Genomic DNA, 24995 nt, shown 5'->3' on the forward strand with positions numbered 1-24995 from the left:
ACAATTAAATATTTAAGGCGCATTTTTGAAAACTGAATTTATGCGGCTTCATTAAAAATATACGAAATAATGACAAAACATTTTTTGTAAAAAAGCTAAATCAATCTGCTCGAAATAATCTTCACCAGATATTTTTCATGTTTCTAGAAAATTTTGCAGTTGACAGTTTTAGGAATCATTCTTAAATCAGCCCCAAAATCTTGTTTTCTTTTGTTTTTCCAACTGTTTGAACACAGCGGAAAAGAATAACTTTAAAACAAGTTTTTAGGCTTCCAAAATAACGATATGTTGCATAGGATAAAGTCTGGTCATTATGAATGGGTACTTAAAAAATTTCGATTTCCTGTCTGACCTGTTAGCAGCCAATCATGATAAACAAATGTTTTGAAAACAGAAAAATCATCGCTTTTACTTCTTTCATTATAAACTACTGGACCTATCTTAGTAAGTACTGTTTTCAATGAACATTCAAAAAGATAAATTAGCCTTTCAGACAAAATTTTACACAGACCAAGATCTACATTAATAATCGCCCAGGTAAACGAACTTTAATAATAATAAACCTTAAAAAACTCGAAATCCGTACATGACTTACATTATATCTTGTCAATATATTTTCTGGTATGATTTGAAAAAAAACTCAAAATGTTAGTCTCATATTATTTTCATAGAAATTCACATTAAAACATTAATTGTGTACGGTAGTTTCCGATTTATTATTTGTTATTGCTTGTTAATATAGTTTAGTATTTTATCAGTTTCTTCGAGAAGCAAATTTAATGATAGATAGTAAATGCTTTCTCTTATGTGGGAATGAAGAGTAGATTTTATTGTGAGTTATTCTATTTGTAATAACATTATTTGTTATTAAGATTTTTTACTTGTCTTATAATATCTTGATGTTAAAAATTAAGAAAAAAGGTCTTAGGCAAAATCAGTCCATGGATATCGATAGTTTAAAGATCATTTTTACTTATTTTACCATTTGCCCTCTCGAATACGAATTTCATAGTAAATTTTCTTCAGTGCGAGGAAAGTGCCATCACGAGAAAAGTCGGCATAAAAATTATGCTTCGCCGTATGGCTAAGTCTCAGAATATCAGTTCTGTTATAGATGTAATTATCGCTGAAAGAATGAAGTAGCCACAGATGTTTCTTAGATTTTCCATGTATGTAAATTAAGCGAGTTTCAATTAAGAAGGTCTTCGCCGAAATACATCCAGATACCAAATAGCTCCTGTTTTATTACCAGAAATTACTAGCATTTCTATATGTATGCCCAAAGCTGATCTAGGTTTTATATACAATCAATACATTCAGGTATATTTTTACCTGAATTTTAGATAAAATCTAATACTACTGGGTGAAAGCAAGAAATTTAGTTCGAAGTTATACTCGTAAAATATAAACATATACATTATTTAATTCCAGCCTTTTTACTTATAATAAGTTTCAGCCATATAGTTTTTATTACGTTTAATAAAAGATTCATTCGTGTTTTCTCAGCAATTAACACGTTACTTTAAACATTTTTTAAAGTACTGAAAAAACAATCTGTTACTGTCAAGTTTAATTACGTAGTTTAATTACGTTGGTAAACATTTTATTTTGCTTACCGTTGTTTAAAATTCTTCAATACGTAAGAACAGCTAACTTTCATTATAATAATAAAGAATAAACATGATTTAATAGAAAAACATTCAAATTTAAACCAAATTTTCCTACAGAGACTGTAATTTCCAGATATGAGGTAATTAAAGAATGTAAACTTATAAGGGAAAGAATAATTAAAAATTTTACAGCTGTTCAGAATAGCAGTTTCTAGTTCTGTTTAAAGAAATAACTTAATTCATTCAAACTGAAAGAAAGAGAATTAATAAAAATAAATCAAACGAAAATCTAGGTCTAAAAAAGTGAAAAACAAAAGTGAAGTTGCAATAAAACATCGAGAAGCTGAAGTCATTTTCCATAACGAATGAAAACTAAATAAATAATAATTAAATGAATATAGTCATCAATCAACGTTAATTCTCTGTTTTGTGTGTGACGTAGTGACACTGGTCATGTCTGTAAAATGCATCGAACGTTTTCTTATTGGTAGCAAACAAATAAATTAACGTTTACTGAATTCTGAAATTAAGGTGGATGCCTTGCGTCATAATCGGGGGGATTCTTTAAGCATAATGAGGAGGATGATCATCATATATTTAATTACACTATCCACTGTTATATGTTTATGATCAACTTAACATGTACACATCTGCGCTACCTTTCGATCAAATTTCTTTTGTGACTAGTGGCATTAAAATATTTAATTTTTATTTATAGCCCAGAAATTAAAAGGAAAATCGGCATTCTAATAATGGAGGAATTTCATACTTACACACGGAATAAAATTTTATCTATTATTAAAGTCCATACGAAGGAAGCATTTGAGTATTCATTAAATGAGTTTTCAATTAATTCCCTCTTCAATAATGAAGGAATCAGATGATTATAAAGGCTAAAAACTGAAAACATTAAAAACTGAATATTATCATCATCCACAGGTAGATTTTACATAATAAGTACTACTTTTAATTCGCAAAATATTTCATTACGGCTTGAACGAGATGATTGATGATGATGATGATGAACGAAATTGCTATAACTTAAATTAATTTTTAAAGGTTTTCCTTAAACCTACGAAACCATTCCCGAAACAATTGCTGCATGCTTTACAAATTAAATTACAAACAAAGATTTTTAAAAAACGTTTTTTAAAAAAAACTTTTTAAGCAAGCAGTGCTTTGCTAAATTATTATATACATTTTAACAAACTACACGTGCAAAGAATTTGATATTCGCACGTGTAGCACTTTCATATTTCTGAAATATTAATTTGAGATGCCTTAACACTAGTTCATCTTCACGAAACAATGTTTTTTCAAGCTTTGTAATTTTTCATTTTCCATCACTATGATATTGCACTGTATTTGATCTGTTGGATTTAAGCTTCGAATTATGCGCATGTAATTCCTTTCCTGAGACCTTAAAATGATAAAGTAGATTGGAGCACTGAGTTTAATCTCGATTTTAGGCCATTTCAGGCAACTCGAATATATTTCTCAAGGTCGATATCAATAACGGTGAGTCAACTTCAATCCCGGATCAGTCGAATAAATACACGCGGAAAACAAGCGCCACTGACGTCACATGAGCGTAATTTAGCAATCGTGAATAAGGTAGGTGGATTTGGGATGGCTCTTCCATCAACTTGCCGCTTCTAAGAGAGTAGGATAAAAAACTGGCCAAGCAAGCAACTATTTAGAGGATATCCGGTGAACACAATTGTTCAAGTAGGCAAATAAGTTACCGCGTAACAAGGGTAAATCGCTAAATTAAGACTGTAAAAGAGAAATGAACCCCGCATTTCCGTTATATTCATACAACCCATTGGTTATAAGTAATATTATTAATCTAAATAAATACACTTTTTAAGATCAATCCGCGTTTCCACATTTTATCTATCGGCATCTATATTTCACCTACACTTTTTTAAGTGAAATATTATAATAATAATTAGTAAAACGCATTTTCATAACAGAAAGTCATATTTTATTTGCCTTTGGCAAAGATTCTACTTTCCATTATGAAGAAAAGGATTCAGCAGAATTTTGCAGACAGCTGTATGGTACATAAAATCAATCTGAGAAAGAATCCTAAAGAACTTAGCAATCAGGACACGCAACTGATTTTACTTTTCAGTAAAACTTTAATATTAGGCAAAATTTGACTCAGTAATAACGAAACATGTTATCTTAGATATTTGTGAAAACGATGAAACATTATTTCAGAAACTTCTGGATTTGTATTCTACGTTCTTAGTATAACGTCGAATTTGGGATACAGTTAAAGAAAACGATGACGATGTTTTCCTGCTTAACAACCTGCTAGAACTGTCAGTATTTTGAAAGAGATAAAAAAACAATCATATATTTGATCAGTACAGTTTCAAAGTCTATTTTTCAATTCACCTCATGTGATAGTTGTTAATGCTTCTCTGTTTTTAACTGAACTAACTTTAGTAACTGAATCTTTATGATACAAGAGTAACTGAATAAAATTTAAACGAAAAGAAACTGGTCTTCGTCTGGGAAAACGGAAGTTTCTCAGCTCTATCGTTATGTAGAAGTATGCAAGTAAATGTTATTTTCCTTTTATATTATTAGTTAGAAATTCGTTTGATCGCAGTTTTCAACAAAAACTTCGAATCTTGCAAAGGACGGGGTTGAAAGAAAGGTTTCGGTCTGTGTACGTAATTAATTTCAATAAAATAAAGGGTTTGAAATGTTGCTAATAAATCGTATGGTTATTTACTTTTATTAAATACAATCAAAGCGTTTGCAAGTATAATTCTAAATGCATTTTTTAGTTTGGTCACTTTATAAGGTATTTCTCCCACTTCCGTAGCGTGCCTTCGTGGTGTAACGGTAGCCCGCTGGGCCGGTATTCCAGAGGTCCATGGTTCGATTCCCGGCGAAGGCGGTTGCATATTTTTCATCTTTTCTGCTTCCAAAAAAATTACCTGCAAATTAATGACTCTACAACTTAATGGAAGAGAAGAATTTTGATAATGGTTATCACAAATGAAAATGAATCCTAGAAAATACAATCAGGAGTCGCACTTCAAAGCAATATGTTATTATGAATCGCCACAAAAAAATGCAATATTTTAAGACTGCGAAAAACTATCCAAACAGATAAAAGAGGCACAAGTACCGAGCGGTTATAATTAAACTTCCCCTATAAACGGCATCTTACAGCGCATACCGGTAAACACAATGCAACGAAATTTTGTATATGGACTATGAGATGCGCTCAAGGAATTTCGGGGGGGGGGAATGAGTTCCAAAATGTCCACCAGAGGGCGCCTTTCCTCCGGGAAAAACATGAAATTTAACACAATAAACGACCAAAACGGAATACAGAAACAATATTAACAATCTAGAACAAGAATTATGAGTAATAAAGTGCAAAACCTGGAAAAGCTGTCAGTTGTAGGAGAAAAATGTCGAGATCTGCGTGCTTGGGAAGAAGAGGAAGCTTTATGCAAAACAGGTTAGAGTATAAAACTTTTGCAGACGTTGTCATGTTTAAGTTGATGTTTTCGGCTGTACTAATGACGGTCTCTTTACTTAAATGTGCATTATTAGCGAAGCTGTTTTACTAAAATAAGGGATATGCGTCTGCTGCAGTTCGTGAATTTCGTCTTAGAAAAAACGTACTTCGTGGACCAATGTCTACTAAAGGTATCCGGGTCATGATTAAGAGATTTGAAGAAACGGGGAAATCAGAAGCTCAACCTGGAAGAGGCAGTAAACATGCCACACCGGTACTTGTTGATGCCGTCAAGACAGCTGTTGACGCAGAGTCCCAGACTTCAAAATTTTGGGGGCAGTAGCACGCGTGCAGTTTCTCAACAGACAGGCTATTTTTACAGCACCGTCCGAAAAGTACTCAGAAACATAATGCACTACTTCCTATACAATATCCGTCATACCCAGGAGCTGCTTGATAGAAAGCCACAACGTCTCTCATTTGCAGTCAATTTTACTGGCTGTCGGTACCATTACATGCTGCAGACGGTTGTGCCGCAACTACAGCAAAGGTGGGTCCTTACATCGACCATTTTCATTCAGGATGGTGCATCCCCACTTATCCATGAGTCCGTGAAGGTGCTATAGCTCCAGCACTTCATAGAAGAACGTGTTATTAGTCGTCACTTTCCTAATCCATGGCCACCATGTTCGCCGGATCTAACTCCGTGCGATTTCTGGTTATCGGGCTGTTTAAAAAGTCTGGTGTATCGTGGAGGTGTTGCGACGTTGAATGACTTAAAGAACTTCATAACGTTTCATATGCGAAGCCTCACAACTGCTCAGTTACGATGTGTTGTTGAACACACTGTCCATCGACTTGAAATTTTTGCAGGTGAATGAGGGTGGTCACGTGGAGCATACTTCTCTACATCATCCTGGACACGATTAACAATTGCTTCTTTTGTGCAATTTCGTCCTAATCTGTTGTTGTTCCGGCAAACTGAACTGTTTTTGTTTTTCCCTTACCTTTACTTAATATGGTTTGATAACAAGGTGACCAGAAACTAGTCAATAAATGTTAATATTGTTTCTTTATTCCGTTTTGGTCGTTTATTGCGTTAAGTTTCATGTTTTTATCGAAAAGGACAGTTTGGAATTAAGTTTTTTTTTTTTTTTCGAAATTCCAAGAGCGCATTTCGTGTATAGCCCATATACAAAATTTCGTTGTACTCCGTTCACCCGTTTCCGCTGTAAGATGCCATTTATAGTGGAAGTTTAATTATAACACCCCAATATATATTACAGAATCGGTACAAAAGCTAAAGATTAAGAGCATTGGAAACTAAGTTTTCACAGTCAGAATCTTTTACTTAAGAGATACAATTTCAGGGACTAGTTTACTTATCCTTTTTCTTGCTACATGTGTTATAATGTAATTGCACACTTTATTTGCAAGACAACTGTTTCATATAGACAAATAAATCGGCAACCTACTTGAATACACGTACCTTAACGGCTAACAACGGCTATACGTTTGGGAAATCAGTTTACAAGAGATTTCAGTAGGGTAGGTAGACTGATAGTATACGTCTGGATGGTTTGAGAAAATAAAAGATTTTTGAATTTGATTATAATTTACAATCCTTTACGTACAGTTTCTTTATGTTTCACTTAGGGCCTAATTAAGAAAACCTGGGATACTAAGTTAAGTAATTATTTCTTTCCAGGACCTTCAAAGCCTATTATCCTCTTTTTATTACAGAAAAATATGACTATGAGAAGTTTAAAGATATGTTGGCACGTTTAAAATCTATATTTACAGACTTGGGCCTTATGGGTTACGCAACAATCATGTCCTGGTTTCACGATGGCAGTGGCTTCGATCATTTATTTGGCGTACCAGAAATCTCTATTCCTCGGCATTTTGTTTTCTTAGTTTTATTTGGAAGTCCAACGTAAAAGCACTTCTTGTAACATTTAACTTTTGTAACTGACATAACTATATGTATCACTCCTGTTCTCACATTGTCGTTCTAATGTTGTTTTGTGGTCTGTCCAATGTATGCTACTCCAAATTTACAGAAGAGCTTGAACTAGAGTATGTCCTAACTCAGTTTTGATGTGAATTGTTCTAATAGATCATATGTTACACACACTTTGTATAATACTTCTGCGTATAAGCTTTAAATAACAATAATAAAAAAAATACGCAACCGATGATATAAACAAAGGAATGAGACACCCCATGAAGAATTTCCCAAATGGGCGAGTGGATACAACAGAACGTTGTCTTACGACAACAGAAACCTTCGACTTTAACAAAAACATCACATAGACGTTGTTTTACAACAACAGAAACTTTCGATAATAGTAGAAACAGCTAATTCGTTTGTAGAAACCGGTTGCGGTTAGAATGACGCAATCTATCTTACCTTGCAAAGCATACCGCTTCTTGCGTGCAGAACCACTGTGGCCTACCTTGTCTCGAACCCCACATCGGGGTAAGTTCATCATCGTCAGGGTCGTGTTGTCAAGCTTTCCTGCAAAAAAAAAAACATTCATATGACTTTACAGATCCATTGCAATAGCTTCAGATTATTTTCTTCAAAATGAAATGATAAAATCAATAATATCATTATCAATACAACATGAATTATATACGTAGATGAATACCGATTATTTTTAATTTCCTTTCATTTTTTAAAATCATATGCTAAATTTTCATATCGAGTCTGAATTAGGAAAACAAAAATCGCAGCAACTACTTTTTATCAGTAAACTAGAAATTATCTCCTGCCTCCAGAGAAGAATATATATTATTAATAAACAGAAAAGTTTAGAGAAATCGAAATTAGGGGATTATAAAGGCTTAAGTTTTCTGTGATACAAATGCGAAAATGTTGAAAAAGGCTAAGCTAAAATTCAACATAAAATGTGACTTTTTTTATAAAGCAATTAAAATACGCATTAATAATTTGACGAACTATTTTATTACAGTTGAAATATCAGAATATATTAGACACTAAAAGATATTTATATAATATATTTTAATCAGTAAAAATATTTGATGAAACCAAATAGTCCAAAAATGTAAAGTAATAAGCAATTTCACTTTCAGTATAGAAAATTAACCTGCATTTAAGGCAAGTACCGCACAGAATTCTTAAATATACATCATTAACTAAATGTTAGGTGCAGAATTTATGCTTATTTATTGTATTCTGCGCTACAAAACTTTTTTCTAAAGAATTATAAAAACGTCTGGGTGAAAAATGCTACCCACGTTTCTCGTTTAATCTTTTACATTCATGTTTCTATTTTAAATGTTCTTTCTGGATTTCATAATAAACTAAATAATTATTTACTTATTCGCAAAATTCAAAACTAACAGTGACATAAAGTAGACATTAATAGGTATTTCTCAATACCACAGCGCCAACACTTAAGCTAAGACTGATTTTGTTAATAATCATTTCGATCACTGAACCTGAAATATTTTCCGAAAATCAAAATATTGTTCTTGTTTTATACAGCAAAATCTTGTCTTTATTTTTTACAATTACTAAAATTTTCTTTGACGAAACATAAAAAACTTTGTGCAGCAAGCATTATTCCAGATATAAGCCAGAATGGTCAAAGTAATAGCATGTTAAGTACATGCAGCATTACAATAATATACAATGATGTAGATGTCAGGGCTTAAATTCCATTAGAGCCCATTACAGCCCCTTCTCAAATGAATAAAATGGGCTCCGTTACTTTCTTCAATTGTAATAACAGCAGTAAATCATTAGTGTAACATTAATTTTAGTAGCTAGTAAAACTGACATTGATACTAACTGTTGAATGGATGCCTCTCTTTCGGTGTTTTTTGGTGTATTTAATTATGGCAAAGCACACGAGGGCTATCTGCCTAAAGGGAGGGATGCCTTTCGTGGAGGACTTTCTAAGGGAAACTGGCTCGTATACACGTTACACATGGGGAAAACCACGAAAACGCCCATGCAGCCAGCCCGTTCGCGGGATTCGAACCTCAGACCGAACTACCAGTGTTCAGCGTCTTTACCGCTCGGCCGCTGGTGGGCGCCTCTCTTTCGGAAAAGCAAAATACGCGGGAAAACTTGAGGCCTGGCAAAGAAATCCCCCACGTCCAAAATTTCTTCGGAAAGGGGGATATTAACGAGCGTTAGCAACATTCTCCGAACTGTCCTAATATTTAGGGGGTGCTGGTTTTATCAATGTGGTAAAAAAAGGCTTCGAATGGATTAGAAGCCAAAATAAGAATGCAGTTTTACTGCTGAAAGAATTTACAAGAATACTGCGGAAAAAAGCATTTATCTTTCTCAATATTCGATATGATAGCTTGTTATCATCAATTTACTCACCATTCATTTGTTTTATTACATCATTCAATTTCTGTGAAACACTGCTTTTACTTAATTAATTACTTATCCACTTATAACTAGTTTAATTTAATCTATTTACATTTTTATCACATTACAATCTATTTAATTTTAATAATTCTTTATTTATTTGTTTATATTTCTTAACCATTCTTAACAATTTTTTATAAAGTTCTGAATACTGATATGATTGGAAAGAACCCATCTTAATGTACTTTTTTATTCATATTGCTGCCTTCTTCATAAGAATATTTTCAGCGTTGCCGTTTATATGCATTGAAATGCTTATAGAATAGAACAGAATTTAAACCTTAAAGATAAAATACTTGCATCTTTAAGTTTCAAACATGAAATCCATCAAAAAATTTAAACTGATTTTTTTAAAAAACGAGAAGTTGTTTACCTCTACGCGCACGTATTATACGTAAACTAAATAAAAAGACAGAAATTATGTTCATTTGAAATTAGAAATATTTACATTCTGATAAGAATTAATTACTTTTTAACAGCTACTTTGAACAAGAAGCATTATTAAAGGCGCTTAAAAAAGAAGAGAGGAATCGAACCTGTTTCCACGAGGCCAGCGAACCTCTGAAAATCTTTAATAGCCAAAGAGACAGCTTCTTCACTTACAAGGGAGGCAGAATTAGAACTGGATTCATTCATATAACCATATTTTTGAAGGTACATCTAAAAAAGAAAAAAAATGTATCATTCCATTATTTTATTTCTTTAATCAATGATTAAAATATTTCATAATTATCCATAAAAAGCACAAACAAACCATTCTGCACCGACTATAATACATGGCGCTGGACACATTGTTTATCAATTACAATAACGCTGCATGTGTTTTAATTTATAGCAATTAGGCATAGTATTAAAAATAAAATAAAGCTTTAATTGTTACGAAATGTATTTATTGCTTTTAAATAGCTCATTTCTTAAGCAGTTACAGACTAATCACAGTTAAGTGCTAAATTAAACATCTTAGATTTTGCCAAATTATTTGGTTAATGGAGGACGCAAGAAAATAAATCGTACGTAGGACTTTTGTTTCGGGCAGTGGCATTCTTGCCAATGCAAACAGCGATACATTCTAAATAGCGTAAAGCAGGGTTTCTTAAACTGTGGGTAGCAGGACCTGCAGCAAGGGGGTCGAGTTTTGATATTTCTTTAACTTATTATAATAATTTTACAATTACCAAATATCTTTACACACCGTATCTGAAAATAGATAAATATAAGACAATACAGGCAAAGAAAGAAAACGAAAACGTTTCGACGCATTATTTTTATAATAGAAACGTTCATTTTCCTTGCTTTGCACGTGACGATGTCATTTCGTCTGTTACTTATTTAAAATTTTCATATTATTCTAAGTCTTAAAATTAGAAATTAAAGTTAATGATCTAAAACTGCAATAATATATTACAGTACAAGTAAGAAAACTGACAGTTTCATTCACGTGTGTGTCAGATTTACTCAATACTTATGGGGTCCCACAAAAGTTTTGTAAATATTATGGGGTCCTGGGGGGTGGCAAAAAAATCTCAGTGATCAAAGGGGATCGCGACTGAAAAAAGTTTAAGAAACCCTGGCGTAGAGTAACGTAATGTTTTAAAATTTTGGAAAGAGTGTGATAAGGTCGTTTCTAACATCAAAAAGCTCTATAACTGATGCTCGAAAAATATATGATCATTAACTTTATTCATATTTTTTCCATAGAAAAGCATTCAAAATAATAACAATAGTATTAATGATAACAAAATTCTACTGAATAAAATCAACACACCTGTTATATTCAAAAGTGCAAACAGTAATTGCATTGATGTCAACAACCAAGACAATCGTAAAATAATGAAATAAATAAATCATAAATACTTGAATAATCAAATTTATTACTATCATTATTTTACATTATGTCAATATTATGTTTAGGGAAAACCTCTTTTTAAAATAACAGTGACAGCTCCGTTCGCAAGATAAAGTTTTACTATCACCTTTTTAATTTAATAATAATTTTCAATTTAATAATTTAATACTAAAGCCCTGCTTAAATAATTATGTGTTCATTTACAACTAGAACTGCAGATTAAGTTTTTTCTGTAAACAGTAGAATATTTTGTACTAAAATAATTAAGAAGCCTGCTCTGTGTTTGCATTATGTAGCTACTCTCCAAGCTTCTTTAGTAACTGAATCATGATCTAATAAATATTTGGCAGAATTATGGATAGAAGTTTCTGTGAAATCGATACAGAATTGCTTTTTCTCTCAGGGTAAGCTAATGAAAATTTCAGTACGCCAAGAAATTGAAATGTCAGTGGAAGATTTTGATTCTTATTCTTAGCACGAAAAATTTCATATAACAAAAGAGGTATAACGAAACATTTCGGAAACACTGATATACAATTAGAATACTGCATTATTTAAGTACGAATTTATTTGTTGATACTTTTGGAAAAGAAAAGAGACTCATTTTCACATGATATGAATCGAATGAAAAAGAGAAATTTCATATTTTTACTCATTTGTCTGATTTTCTATAGCTCTGAGAACAATAAAATATTCACAAGTGTTCCAGAACGTTCTTCACCTTGAATTGCGACATTGAACTAAGAGCTCAACACCCTTTTATGCAGAGTCAGCCCAACAGTTGTTTCATGCATAATTTATTTCTTTTTCTTTTATTTTTGTGTCGAATCATAAGAAATGTAATTCATTTGGCACTTGCAAACACATGGTCTTTAAATGCAAAAAATGCATTACAAATGAAGCTTTCAAATCAGTGAGCTGTTCTCAACGCACTGCGTGGCGTGAAAGGAGAAAGAATTAAACAAAAAAAAAAAAAAAAAAAAAAGAAAAGGGCGAGAAAAAAAGAAGATGCTGTTTTACGAAGCAAAGAGTTAACCATAGGCTGCAGTACTATGTGTAAGAAGAAATATAAATGTTTCGATATAAAACATAAATTTAGTATTTTAAATGAAAAAAATAACATAAAAAGAAAGTTTTAGCCCAAAGGAAAGACTGCCCTAGAAGGGCTATTAATTTCGTTTTGGCATTTTGCGTTGGTTCACTATAAACGGTGTTTCACTTTTCAAATTGCTGCCACCAAATAATAGAGCCCTGCATTATATTTAAAGAAATTAAATAATGAAGAATCTGCATGAATGTTTATATATGCTTCTCGCACTGTGAAAAAACAACAGTACTTAGAGACATCAAATTTTGAATAACGTAGTCCTCCACTCGAATATGGCATCTGGAAGACCAAATTTGGAATTTGAAATTTATTTTATTACCTATTTCATATTTTAACAAACTCAACGATTTCAAAGCGAGCAATGGCAACACTGTACGAAAAAAAATTTTTTTTTTCTCTTTTTTTTAATCTCCAGCGCGCGCGACTGTGTATCGGATTTTCTGAAGATATGCTCTAAATTATTTTGCGATATTGCTGTCGAATTAATTTTGTGATTTAAGTGCGAAGAACATGATATTTAATAAATAAAGGTAACACACAAAACGTTAAAAACGCCCATTTGGGCATAACATAAAATCTGAAAGCCTTTCAGACTTTTTTCTTTTACATTTAGTAGATTATTAACTGTAAAAGAAATTTATGGTTTGCTATGAAACAAATGAAATAAAGCTAAATCTGCATTAAAATTATGAATCTAACTTATATGTTTCATGAACTTTTATAGTTTCAAAAAAAAAAAAAAAAAATTCGTATGGTGGCTCAAGAGGGTTAGTTAAGGTTTTTTCCCTCTCGCTGAGCTCACAGTCTGCCAGTCTGATGTTACACTCACTCCTATTTCACATTTTTTTTCCTTCTTAGCTTTTAACCATCATTTCCTTAGCACTTATTATGGCATATAGAATTCAATAGAAAAATTACAAAATCTTTAAAATCAGCTTAGCAGTATACGTTTAGAATTCCCGATGCAGCGCCAAATTTTGGCATACATTTTTCTGTTTTTTTCAATTTTTTCTCAGTTTATCATATGAATGCTCAGCTTTCTTATTAAGATGTCTTTACAATTTGTTTTTCTTTTTATTATTAATGTTTTGTGTGTTTCTTTTATTTAATAAATGTGGCTTTCTTGGCGCTTACGTCATATAAAATTCGATTCAGCAGCAAAATTAGAAAATATTTAAAAACAGCATATCTTTAGAATTTTCGATAGGCAATCTCTCGCGGTGGAGATTAAAAACTTTTTTTTCCTTGCAGTGTTGCCGCTGATCACTTTGAAATTGTTCAGTTTGTTAATCAAAAATTCGCTCGTTAAGTTTTACAAAATATGAAATAGATTATATAACAAATTTGAAATACAAGCTTCCAGGAGCCCATGTTCGGGTGGAAGACTACGCTATTCCAAATTTGATGTTTCTAAGTACCGTTGTTTTTTCACAGACCGAGAAATTTGCATACATTCATGCAGATTCTTTATTATTTAATCTCCTTAAATATGATAAAGGGCGATAATATTTGATAGCAACACCCTGAAGTGTGATACTCCGTTTATAGTGATTCAACGCAAAATGCCGTTTTAAGTCTTTTGTCCCTTTTGTGCTAATTATTAATATAGTAACTGATTTAATAGTAAAGAAGTTATAGAGGCACTGATTATTACATTATAATACTCAAAAGACCTACTAAATTGTATTATGATTTTCAGTATTAATACGGAAGTTGATATAAACATGAGCACGAAAAAACGAAAGTGAAAATAAAAATATAATTATTACTACCGCACACAGTAGTTTCTTCACTTTTCTGTGAAACAGAGGCGACAGAACGCAAAACCCGGAAGGAAGTGGATGAAGCATCGCGCGAAAACTGAATCTGACAAGAAATGTCTAATTTCCTTGCATCGATCAGAAACAGATGTGTACGCCTTTACCAGTTTCTTTAAAATGAAACCACAACTAAATTCGAATTTCCCGAACATAAATCTGATTAAGTTACTTGAATTTTTCTTTTACTTATGAACGGCAGAATTGTATTTTCATGTAATGCATCGCAGTGGTCCGAATATAAAAACATCCACACATATACAAAGACCGCATTTAAAGGTGATGTATAAGAGAAAGCAATGTAAGATGTCTTCGTACATAAATCAGATATAGACCAAATGGTGAAAATTCCACATTTCGAATTTACACTAAACAAATAATTTTTTTGAAGTAAAATTTATGGAGCGTATTGAGTTTGGTACAGTTTTTAGAAATGTGTTTGAAGAAACTACGAAAAAAAAATCTGCGTTCGAGCGAATATGATAACTTTATTAGAGCAAATGCCATCCTACGTCATTAGGACGCTTAACAGCTACAAATACAGATATAGCTTCCACCGAAGCAAAGAGATATCAAAACGTTATGATCTCTTCATAGTTTGCAGAAACTCCAGCAAAAGCAACATAAGCATATTAAAAGCTTGATCGCGTTAATATCGAACTAATTATGTCAATTCAGTGACATAATTAATTCGATAAATGCAGTTAATTAGTAATGACAAATCTATTTAACTGAATTAGTCTTGGCACTAAGTCATCATCATTTTCTTTTTTCAGGAAGAGGGGAATCGTATGCCAAGGAAGACTTTTACTGGCGTAATTAAATACGAACCTAAACGAATCAAATAACTATATTTTATACCGTATTTTATAATAAGGTCACTGTTCACATGAATGTTCACATGTGTGGCGGGCATAGCCAGTTCCATCACAGTACCATCAGTTAGACCAGGCTAATTATACGAGTCTCATGATTAAATATAAATTACTGGAAGCTGATAAAGACTTCCTAATATTTCAGTTCATAAAGCCTTCGTCCACAAATCAGCCAGATGCGGCTTCATAAAGATCAACATTTTAACCATTTCGCTTTCAAGTTGTAATAATAAAATATAATTTACGAATAAACTCAGGCTTTTTAAGATATCTTCAAACACAGAAAGTTAATTAATTATATTACAGCTATTTTTTACAGCCAAATTTAACCAGATTGTATGATTCGAAAGAGAAACGGATCTAATTAGAAAAGAAACTCTCTAGAACAAAATTTATGCTTATATAACGTTACTTTTACCTCTTATATTAAAGACAGGGATGCTTAGATGTCTTGTGGAAATAGATTGTTTCTTTATAAAACAACGCACACTAACTGGGAAGGTATAATTTCACGCGTATTAAAGAAACTTACCTGCTTCATCGTTATACAGAAAAGCCTCATGCAGTAAATCTAGATGCCAAAAACAGAATCCTGGACGAATTACAGCTGCTTCGCAGCTTTAGGTATTCGGACACTGGTGAATCGAATCAAAAACTATATCTGTATAACCTATATTTTGACGAGCTCAGTTGATAATTACATATTTTATTTTAATTAACTGAGGAAAATAAGTTACTTCTTTCTTTCCCTATTTATCCCAATCATTTAAGTTGAATTTCTGGAAATGAAGTACCAAAATATTTTATTTGATATATTTTAAGAAAGCTTTTAATCAAATTAAAACATATCCCCCAACTTGTTAACAACGATTAAGAAACAACAGGTAGGAAATGCAACTTACAACACAATTTCATAATGCCTGCTTGGAGACCCATTAAATCTTAATAAGTGATATATAATAAATTACGTATGTTTTTGACACTCTTTCACATTTGAATATCAGAAATTTTCCATTACTTTCGTTGTTTCCTGTTTTCAGTTTTATCAGAATCAGACAGATTACAGAAGTACTCTCAAAAACTCTAAAATAAAATTAAGCGGAATTTGCATCAAAGAATTACTCTCTGAATGCGCGCATATCGCAAGATCAAGACTGTAAAAAGAGGAGTTTATCGATTTTAATAAATTAATACATTTTACATGTAAATTTAATTCACCAGGAATGCTGCGAGTAATTTTAAATGAATAAATTTTGCTGGTCTCTTGGGGCTAATTCTGAGCTAATGAGTTCTTGGTTGCAGAAATTTATAAAAAATAGAGAAAAATGTTCTTTGATTGCATGAAGTGCTATCATATAGTATACAGGTAAAATAAGAGCCTAATTGGTGCGCTTTTAAACAATGGATGGTGAAATGAGACGTAATATAAGTAACTCAAAGCATCGACATTGCTTTTGTGACAAAATATAGTGAACAAATTAATATAAAATTAGGTAAGGCAACAACCTTGTGTCCGGCGTAGATTTTAGTCAAGACTCTATCGATTTCGTGATCAAACATGTACAGGTCTCTCTCCGTCAGGAACAAAGATATCTGCAACGAAGTTACTTAGATACTTATCATTAGGTTGGTGCCAGCGTAAATTTAATCACGCTATTGCCAGCACCTCAGGTAAGCCAGGCTTGGAGAAACCTCACATGGATAACCTCAAATTAAAAAAGTTAAAAGCGACAAAGGGAAAGCTACATTTGTATGTATACCCAAAGGAGTAAAGCAAACGAGAAGGTAGCGTTATAGTTGTCGCCATAGTTGAAAAATTAAATTAATAGAATTTTTGAAAGCGTTAGAAAGAGCCGGATTGGAATTAAAGCCATTAACTTAACAATCTTTGTGAATTTGAAAAGCTTTAAGAAAATCTACTTCACCAATGGAAGAAGGAAAGAGGTTTTGGGGTAATTTTTGCAGACTCAAAGTCAAAATTATGATTAAATTTCCAACTATGATTAGCTATGAAAGACTTAAATTTTGCTTTTTCGGACATGATTTGTGTTCCTTGATGAGAAACATTAATGCTGTTTTAGTTTGACCGATATATCTCAAACCATATTGATAAGATATGCTATAAATTCTCCAAGAGTTAAAGACAGAAATGGAACGCTTAAGAAACGAACCATGGATTTTATTTATAGGACAGAAAATTGACTTTAGGAGAATCCGTGTAATTTCGCAACAGATAGAAGGATGAAATAGAAGTACGGCAAGGTTATTAATGTTATTTCTAACAGTAGAATGTTTTCTTTATTGGCAAGACGAAAATTTTTTTAAAGTTTTATCAATGATCAAGAGAGAAAATCTTTGATCAACTCATGCCTCACCATGCTAAGTTATGTCACCCGGATAAGTGAAAAATAGTTTCTCTTTTTAGTATTAGGAATTTCGTTCTCTCAAAGTTCGTTCCTCAAAATCTTTGAGATTACTTATGAATTCAATTATTTCATATCAGTTGCCCAGGCTTTCCTTCCGTGGTCATTGATAAAGCCTTTAAAAATTTTCATCTTGCCAAAACAGACTTAGATCAAAAGTTGAACTTTCAAGTCATTTTCTCGCCTATCAATAAAATCTATTGAGTCTTGTTACTGATACTACCGCTACTTGCTACCGATTATCACTTTCTGAAACATTTCCGGCGTCTGACAAATGAAAATAGATATTCATGGTAATGCGAAGCTCGAAAAACAAAAAAGAGACGATTGAAATGAAACAATCGGAAAGTGGAACAAAGCTAGAATTAAAAGCAACACTCGGAAAGTCGAGAAATCAGAAAAAAACACTTGTGTCGTTTAGCTTGTGAAGTTGAAGCTGATAACAACCGCAGTTTCCACTACTGTGTAAAAAAAAATATTATTTACTAATTATAAGCACGAAAACGTAAAAAAAAAAATAATTAAGTGTCATCATAGTGATGTGAAGTCTAAGCTAAAGCTTAAGTACATGGTTCGTTTGTTGTGATTAATAACATGGCTGGGTGCAGCAAATATTTATATTCTTCTGATACCGCTCTCACGCTCGATCTTTTTTACCATTTTGCTTCCTCAAGTAAATGCAGAAAGAAACCAGCTTGTGGACTATAGTATGAATTCGTTCGAACAGTTTAGAATTATTTTTCGAAAAGCGCATGACACTTTTATCAGATGATAAAGCAATGTTTCGCATAGGCAGATAATCAGAAAGGTAATGCTTGAATTTCTTATGGTAAATAAACGTGTGTTCAAGTGTTTTCAAGAGTATTTATTTATCACACTTTAAGCTTTTGGTTCATGCATCATTTAAAGCTTGAATGACTCTTGTTGGACCAGATGTAACATGAAGGTCAATCAGTCTTTTGGGTGTTAACCATTAAATACTTATCTGTTTTTAATTTTTTTTTTTTTTTCATGCTCATGCAATAATAAAAGGGCTTTGAAAATATTTTCCTACGTATATAATGATGTGCCAGTTTTCGATCTTCTAATGAGAATTTCAGTTATTAAATTAATATTTAAAAATGAAATGATTTCATTAAATTTTTAATTTACTGAACATAAGATATCAAAAATAATGAATGGCCGTTGAGTAGAGCCATAAATTTTTATCACAATGAAAAATACATGATTTAAACTGAGATACAGTAATAATCAATTAAAAAAGCCATAAATTTTTATCACACCGGAATTTAATAAGCTACCGATACAAAACTTAATAATAAAAAACGCAAAGAACTACAAAAAATAATATTTCGCATGCAAGGAAAATCCTTGGACTTAAATCTGTGAATCGCACTAAAATCTCCAGAATCAATTACTAAGAACAAATGGCAACCACTGTTGGAAAGAAATTAAATTAGGTTTATGCTAGGTTGTTTATAACGGCAAAACATAACCATGGTCTGGATGTCTCAGGATCGATGTTTTCATGGATAACTTTTAAAGCAGAACCTAGTTCTAATTTTCACTTTAGACGAAGCAAACCTGCGCTGAAACAGGGGCTGCAATTCCTTGAGTTCAATGGCAGAAATGCAGCCACAAGGGGAAAATATCAACTGGAAAAACGCTACGGAAGATTTAAATAAAACATAGAACCATACATTTAAAACATACGTTAAATGTTTAGTGCTAGAATACCTAAAATGTTTTAAAAATGTAACCTATTGATAGCTTTCTTAGGTGAAATATTGTCATGACTGGCGCATAAATATATTTAAAAGTCTAAAGGTTGGAAAAATATGAGCAATTAAAACTCTTTTGCACTCTCAATAGGCTAATAAAAAATTTTTTTTGTATAATTTAAAAAAACTTGGAAAAAGTGGAAAATTTTTTTAAGCCTTAGTAATTAATGATAATTACTTACAAAACACTTCAACTACATGTCATTCCTTTAAAGAACGCAGAACTCGAGTAAGAGAAAGAAGTGCCACTTACTCCCACTTGAGCCAACTTTTGCCCTTGATCATACGATGATTTCGGTTCCTACTAGATATCAACTCAGATAAGAGGCAGCTGTCCGACGTTAAAAAGAATAATGTGTTCTGAGCGCAGAACAATAACAGTACAACATTCACGCTTATGCTCTTAAACATGACCCTGTAAAACTAATACTGAAAATGATTTAGCACTTAATGCTCAAAGCCAGACGCTATCATAGACTTAGTAAACAAAAAAATCTTAAGGACAAGAATACAGACTCAATAGATCATAGACTTTACATTTAGAAATCAAATATGAGTTGTTAACAAAACTATGAATCTGAAACCTCGTTGTTTACAATAAAACACTGAGATAAAAATCAAATACAGTATTTTGCTTTTCTCTTAGTACAAGAAAAATATCGAAAAACGGCCTATAAAAGCATTTAAACAAAGACGTAGGAGGAACTCTACAAAAACCGCAACCCCCTCCCACACTAAAATCGGAATAGTAAAAACTGCGAAATTCGTATAAACTCAGTTAGTCACAACTTTATGTAATTTGAAGGGGGGGGAATACAAACAGCAATGAAAATGCGCTCTTCCGTTGATAAAACATAGAACATGCAATCAATTATAGTTAATTGAGAGATATCTGTTGCTCGGTTGCAAATGGCACAAGACGCATTTTATTATGACATGATGCTCAATTACTTACTGAAATTCAGTAAGACATTTTCCACCATGAGAAATGATAATGTGCGATAAATGCATGGCATTACCACCAAAGGGGAAGTTTAACAGCTTGTGATAATGAATAACTACAGAAGAATTAAACATTTCAAGTTCTGGAAGCAAAGGCAAATCATCATCTTGTATGTAACGCTATAATGCAGGTTGTGTCGAAAATTAACCTGAAGAGCAGCCAACAAATTTTGTTCTTATAACTAAAGACTTGCGTGTTCATATATTTAGAACAGTTCATCAGATTTTAAGTGATCCACATTCAGATAAATAATGCATTAAAAAGCGAAATGCTTTTCAGTTAATTCATGGATTACAACCCAACGATCATATGAAGTAGTAATACCTCAATGTTGCTACTCATTTGTTTAAAAGTTTAATGTGTATTAACAGTTTTTTCCTCTCCGTGTATATAGTCATCATAAAAATTAATTAGTGTTTCGATAATAGAAATAAAATAATGAATATACTCGAAATCAAACGATTTTAAAATTTACAAAAGCTGTGCAAAGAAAAAATTAAACCCTTAAAATAAAATAATAAAAACACATTTCTTCAGGAAGATGGTTACAAGATGCGCAGAAGACTTTTTGCCTTGACCAAGATTGAACTAGAACCTCATTCTGTATAATTCTTGACAACTGAACTATCAAAACCATCGACCATTCTTTCTTTAATTTTGAACTAATCGCCATGGATAGAGTTTCCTTGATAAAGCTTTCTCATCTTACTCGTCACAGAGAATCTACTTTTTGGAGAGTTAATTTAGGCGTTTCTGTCACGTCTTCGCTTCGATCTTGCAAATCCATAACAGTAGCTTCTTGGTCCGCAAACGAGCATTCGTTTCACTAAACTATGGCAGATGCGAACCATCTACTTTTTACATTTCTTCACAAATGCAATTGGACGTCGAATTTAAAATTTCAAATATAGAATTTGAAAATTAAAATTTAGATTTTAAAATTTTTAACGTAGAATTAATGTTACAGATGGTTCATAATAATTAAGAAAAGGCATTTTTATTTTCGAATCATACAAATCTTAAAATACTATTCGGGATTCGAAAATTTGAAATTTTTATGCTTTTATTTGTCAATGGAGTTTTCCGAATCCTACTCTAAAAACAACAATTGTGTGTTTTAATTCAAAACAGTAAAGGTTTTACTGACATCTAATAAAGAAATTCATTAAGAAAAGAACAAACGACTGTTGCAATATCAGTTGACCTGGATTACCAGTATCGTTCGTAGGGGCCCTAAGTGTTGTATTCTTAATTTTCTGGATATAATTTAGAGTTTACTCTGTTACCTCTTAACATAATTTCCTTTCTGAAAATAATTAAAAAAATCTGTAAAAACGTTTAAAAGAATATGAACGTCATTCAAATATATTTTACTAAATTACATTGAGGAAATGAATATCAAAAATTCAAAAGTTTTAATTATTAAACTTAGTTTTTTATTTCCTTAATAAATAAAGGAGTCTAATAAGTAACAAATAATAATAAATGAGGGAGTTCTTAATAAATAAAGGTGTTGTTTGACTTCTGAAATAACAAATAAAGGAGTTTTTTAAAAAACTGCATTTTAATATTTTTTCGATTAAACAGAAGTTTAAGATTCGGCTTTAATTAAAAATTTTAATATGACCTTTTCTTTAACATACCTTTTCTTTTAATATACCTTTTCTTTATTATTATACTTATGTTCGATGAGATTTCAGAACTTTCAGGATTCGGATTCGAGAAACCTGGGCTTTCTCCTGCCTTTTAATAATAACGCTAATAAATGTAAGCACAGGCAAAACTGTAGACTTCCCGTCTATGGAGAACTTACAACTACGCCACAACATTTTATGATGTTTTAAGGATTTGAAATTTTCTACCATTGAATACATATTTATCTTTCTATTTCGTAGTATAAGCTTATATTCTAGATAGAGAGACATATGAAGTGTTTGATATTGATATAAACTTGTTTTGTTATTAAAGGATAAATATAGAAATAGTAGTTATTCAAAAAAGTAGTATTATTGATAATAATAAAAAGTGGTAAAAATTGTATAATATCTTCAATTACATAAATGTTTCAGAAACATTATATAATGAACATTTATTTGCAATAAAAACAAGCGTATGGAGAATATCATTCGATGAAACTTATCTCGATGCACCAATACGGAAAATTGTCACTTCTCACGGAACATATTTAACAGTTAAGTTTTGATTTGCTACCGATAATGTTTAGGAACCTTGCTTGTTACAAAGGCAATTTTTTTTCTTGTTACAAAGGCAATTCCTCTAAAATTCAAACAAATGGACTTATGGGACGACACGCTTTCTAAAACATCCAACGCACGTTTTACACATATAATACAAGTTTTCGATGTCGAAATATATGCATAGTTTATTCTTGAAATATACTATATGTTTGGTACAAATTTCCGCAAACAGTCAACTTATGTCAATGCTTTGTACATTTGAAATAGTCTTTCTGCTGGCGGGTTTCTGCTTGCACATTGCTGGTTATTTGGCAGAAAATTTCGTCGAGAGCTTTGCACATTTTTCATGTTTCCTGTTCCAATGAATACCTAAGGACTCTAAAATGTGTTAAAAAACAGGGATAACTTCTTAGATTACTTTCAAAAGGAAATCGACTTCTATTCACCTTTAAGACTTTCAGAAATTTCTGGAGTGCAGAATACTCATATTAAGGGTTCTGAAGCCATAATGTGCATACACAACACATGTAGTGAAATAGTCATTTCCTTCGTATCGAGATATTTGCTACGCATAGCAGTTGTGACCTTAGATCATTCTCCACTATATGCCTAAAATACTGTTTGAGAATTCTAAATTTGATTCAATAGTTTAAGTCTATACAACAGTTTCCGTTCTACGATATAGCCAGACTCTAGTTCATCAATAACATTCCGTCCATACAACAGTTTCCATTCTACGATATAGCCAAAATCTAGTTCATCAATGACATTCCCTCTGTACATATGTTAAATTACTACAAACTTATTATGTCTGCAAACGCTTTATAAAGTTGTGTTACATTTTAATGGTCTTTCATAGTTCAGACGAAGTAAAAAATGCTTGGCATTTTAAACTCAGCGCTACAGTTCGACACTAAGCAAAAAGGTATCTTTTTAAATCGGTACTCACAATAATAAGATATAAAATTTTGAGATTTTACACCTCCTTAAAATATAATCGATAGAGATATTAACAAGACATAATAATTCTAACACTATTCTTCTGCAAACACTTATGTATTACAGCAAAACTAGATAACAATTATTCTTTAAAAATAAATTTCATTTAATGATAACAAATTCGTACCCAATACAGACATGATTTCACACAATACAAAAATCTCCAGTGACCCGTGAATTGGTATAGTACTCTTATTTCTAGGTCCCGTCTAAATGACTGCGACACCAACACGTGGGTCACGTCAGACGGGGCAAGTGCTTACCGCTTTCCTGCTGTTGTTATAAAATTAGAAAATAAATTTCACAATGTTTATGATTATTTTCTCCTCGATTTCTAATTTAATATTTTATCTCTTTTATACAGGTGTAACCTATTCATTATTTATGAAAATGATCTTAACAATGAGAATCTACGAAGAATAATCTGTGGAAACGATAAATTATTATCTTTGTGTTTGAATGTTTTTCAATATTTATAAATCGATTCATAGATTTTGGATTTAATATTAAAAATAAATAAACTTTGAAGCAAGTTTTAGTTGATGTAAAAGTAATATGAAAAAATCTGAAAGGTTTTAGATTTTATTGGGTCCAAAGGAGCGATTAAATTAGGTAAATTACGATTAATTACGTTTAAATTAAGTCCAAAAGGGCGTTTTCTTAACGTTTTGTGTGTTACCTTTATTTATTAAATATCATGTTTTACGCACTCAAACCATGAAATTCAGTTCAACGGCAATACCGCAAAATAATTATTAAATGAATTTTAAAAAGCATATCTTTAGACTTTCCGATACAGAGTCTTGTGTATTGCAGATAATTTTTTTCCCATACTGTGTTGCCATTGCTCGCTTTCAAATTGTCGACTTTGTTAATCAAAAATTCGTTGAAGTTTTACAAAATATAAAATCGATGATAAAGCAAATTTCAAATTAAAATTAGGGCTTCCATATGCCCATATTCTATGGAAGATTACGTTATTCAAATTTTGATGGCTCTAGGTACAGGTGTTTCATCACAATGCGAGAAATATACATTCTTCATTATTTAATTTCTTTAAATATAATACTCTAATATTTGGTGGCAACAATTTGAAAAGTGATTCGCCGTTGATAGTGAACCAACGCTAAACGAAATTAATAGTCCTTCAAGGCAAATTGCACCTTTGGACTAAAAATTATATTTTACCGACATTTCTTACAAGAATAAATGATGTCATTTGTAAGAAATTTCTTTGCATTTAAAATAGTATACTTTTATATTAATTAGACTTTTGTTCTAATTCTAAAAGTATTCTGATATTCGCATTTCACACAACAACAAAACCTAAAAATCCTTTAAAATATCTCTTTATCAACTTTAAATCAGAGGTAAAAAAAATGAACGTTTCATTTCAAACAGAATCATATCTTTGATGTTTTGTAGATTAAA

The 24995-nt window shown here is 31.7% G+C and overlaps 1 protein-coding gene across 1 annotated transcript in view; it reads right to left on the bottom strand.

The window, feature by feature from the left end:
- Positions 1 to 24995, bottom strand: part of LOC118205650 (macrophage metalloelastase-like) — a 79477-nt gene that overhangs the window by 32725 nt on the left and 21757 nt on the right. Inside the window, exons 2-3 of the mRNA XM_085815543.1 lie at positions 10051 to 10174; positions 7514 to 7621 (exon numbers count right to left, since the gene is read on the bottom strand). Coding sequence (XP_085671669.1) covers positions 7514 to 7621; positions 10051 to 10174 — 232 coding nt within the window. The remainder of the gene's footprint in view (positions 1 to 7513; positions 7622 to 10050; positions 10175 to 24995) is intronic.

Source organism: Stegodyphus dumicola, chromosome 4 (genome assembly GCF_044657685.1).
Source record: "Stegodyphus dumicola isolate Sdum_Otavi_A_Nest chromosome 4, ASM4465768v1".
NCBI lineage: Eukaryota > Metazoa > Arthropoda > Arachnida > Araneae > Eresidae > Stegodyphus > Stegodyphus dumicola.